Source organism: Galeopterus variegatus, unplaced genomic scaffold (assembly GCF_000696425.1).
Source record: "Galeopterus variegatus unplaced genomic scaffold, G_variegatus-3.0.2 Scaffold2284, whole genome shotgun sequence".
NCBI classification, from domain to species: domain Eukaryota; kingdom Metazoa; phylum Chordata; class Mammalia; order Dermoptera; family Cynocephalidae; genus Galeopterus; species Galeopterus variegatus.
In genome coordinates this window covers 244,781-246,246 of record NW_007728395.1, presented here as the reverse complement: position 1 = coordinate 246,246, position 1,466 = coordinate 244,781, and the positions used below count along the sequence as shown (strand labels likewise).

Genomic DNA, 1,466 nt, shown 5'->3' with positions numbered 1-1,466 from the left:
AGCACCCTGCCTGGTACTCCCAGAAGTCTCACAACTGTCCCCGCAGCCCCGAGCACGCACAGGAGCTGACCGCAGTGACCTGCACGCTCGCTCCTCCAGTTGACACTCCTACCTCCCCATCCCAACCGAGAGGCACTCAATGTGCCGTTGACCCTTGTACCCCTGCACCCGGTGCCCGGGAGCACATTGCTCTGCTCAGAAACGCTTTCACATGCCGGCCAGGACTACGGAGGAGTCTTCATCACAAGGGGAAAGTCGTGCCCAGGGCTGAGCCGCATCTTTGCCTGAGCTGGATGATGCCCACCCCAGGAAGGACGGTGCCTCTTTCGTGGCGTGGGTGGCAGTGAGGGCTCCGAGCAGGACGCCCGTCTCCTGGCCCCACGCTAGCGGGCTGCGGCTGCTGGGCCCTCCGCACGGGGAGGCCGGGGAGGACCTGGGTCTGCATGGGCACTCACCGTTGTTCTGCGTCTGCCAGACGGCGTCGGCCACGCCCCAGAGGCCCGAAAACACGAAGAACACAGCCAGCTGGCCCGGGTGAGGTCTCCACAGCAGCAGCGCGATGAGGCAGGACAGCTGGGTGGTGGCGCCTGGGTGCAGAGGAAGCGCGGGGAGAGTGAGTGGTCGGTCACTTGCCCAAGGGGGCCGGCGGTCTAGGACAGGCTAATGCCAGAGGAGCTGTCTTCTCCAATACCTGCTTTATGCGTAGGCACTGCTTCCTTAAATGCTCCAGAAGTGGTTTGTTCAGGTGCATCTTTGACCTTTAATTTGTAAGTGGACAGGTGTGCACGTTGCCAACTCTAAATGGACACTGTGCCCTACACCTACCGGGCGTGGACCTGCAGCTCACCCTGGTCTCCAGCTGCCTCGGCCAGGCAGGACCTGGGTGTGACCTGCCTCCGAGTCTGAAAGGAAGGGCATCTGTCTGGGCCTGAGGAGCCCCTAGCTATGAGGATTCAGACACGGCGAGAAAGAAGCTTTTTCACTAGGGTGACCTACAGAGTGGCAGGAGGAGGGTATCCCCATGGTGTGAGCTGGGCCTTCTAAATGGGGTGGGGGTCACGGGGGAGCAGCCACAGAACCACCTGGACATGTGACAGGGAACAGAAAGAGCAGGGTCTGCAGGGTCAGAAAGACAGACTCGCGCAGCACTCCCCACCGCTGTGATCTCGGGCAGCCATTCATGCCCCCGTTCCTCAGTTTCCTTATCTGTAAAGTGGGCGTTGTCTACTTCACAGGGAGATTGTAAAGACAAGACAAGGACCGTGTGCACAGCACTCGGCCCTCAGCAGGCACTGAAAAGTGTAGGTCATTTTCCCTGTGTCCCCTAAAGGGTCCCCTGAGACCCTTTAGGCCTTCACTGGGGAACTAGGAAACTATTTTTGTTAATGACTTTAAAAAAAAAAAAGATGGGCCGGCCCGGTGGCGCACTGCTACAGTGCGCCGCTTGGGAAGCGCGGTGGCGCTCC

The 1,466-nt window shown here is 60.0% G+C and overlaps 1 protein-coding gene across 1 annotated transcript in view; it reads right to left on the bottom strand.

Annotated features, from left to right (window-relative positions):
• LOC103597333 (protein unc-93 homolog A-like) overlaps window positions 1-1,466 on the bottom strand; it is a 35,862-nt gene that overhangs the window by 10,979 nt on the left and 23,417 nt on the right. Inside the window, exon 7 of the mRNA XM_008581156.1 lies at window positions 456-587. Within this exon, the coding sequence (XP_008579378.1) occupies window positions 456-587 (132 nt within the window). The remainder of the gene's footprint in view (window positions 1-455; window positions 588-1,466) is intronic.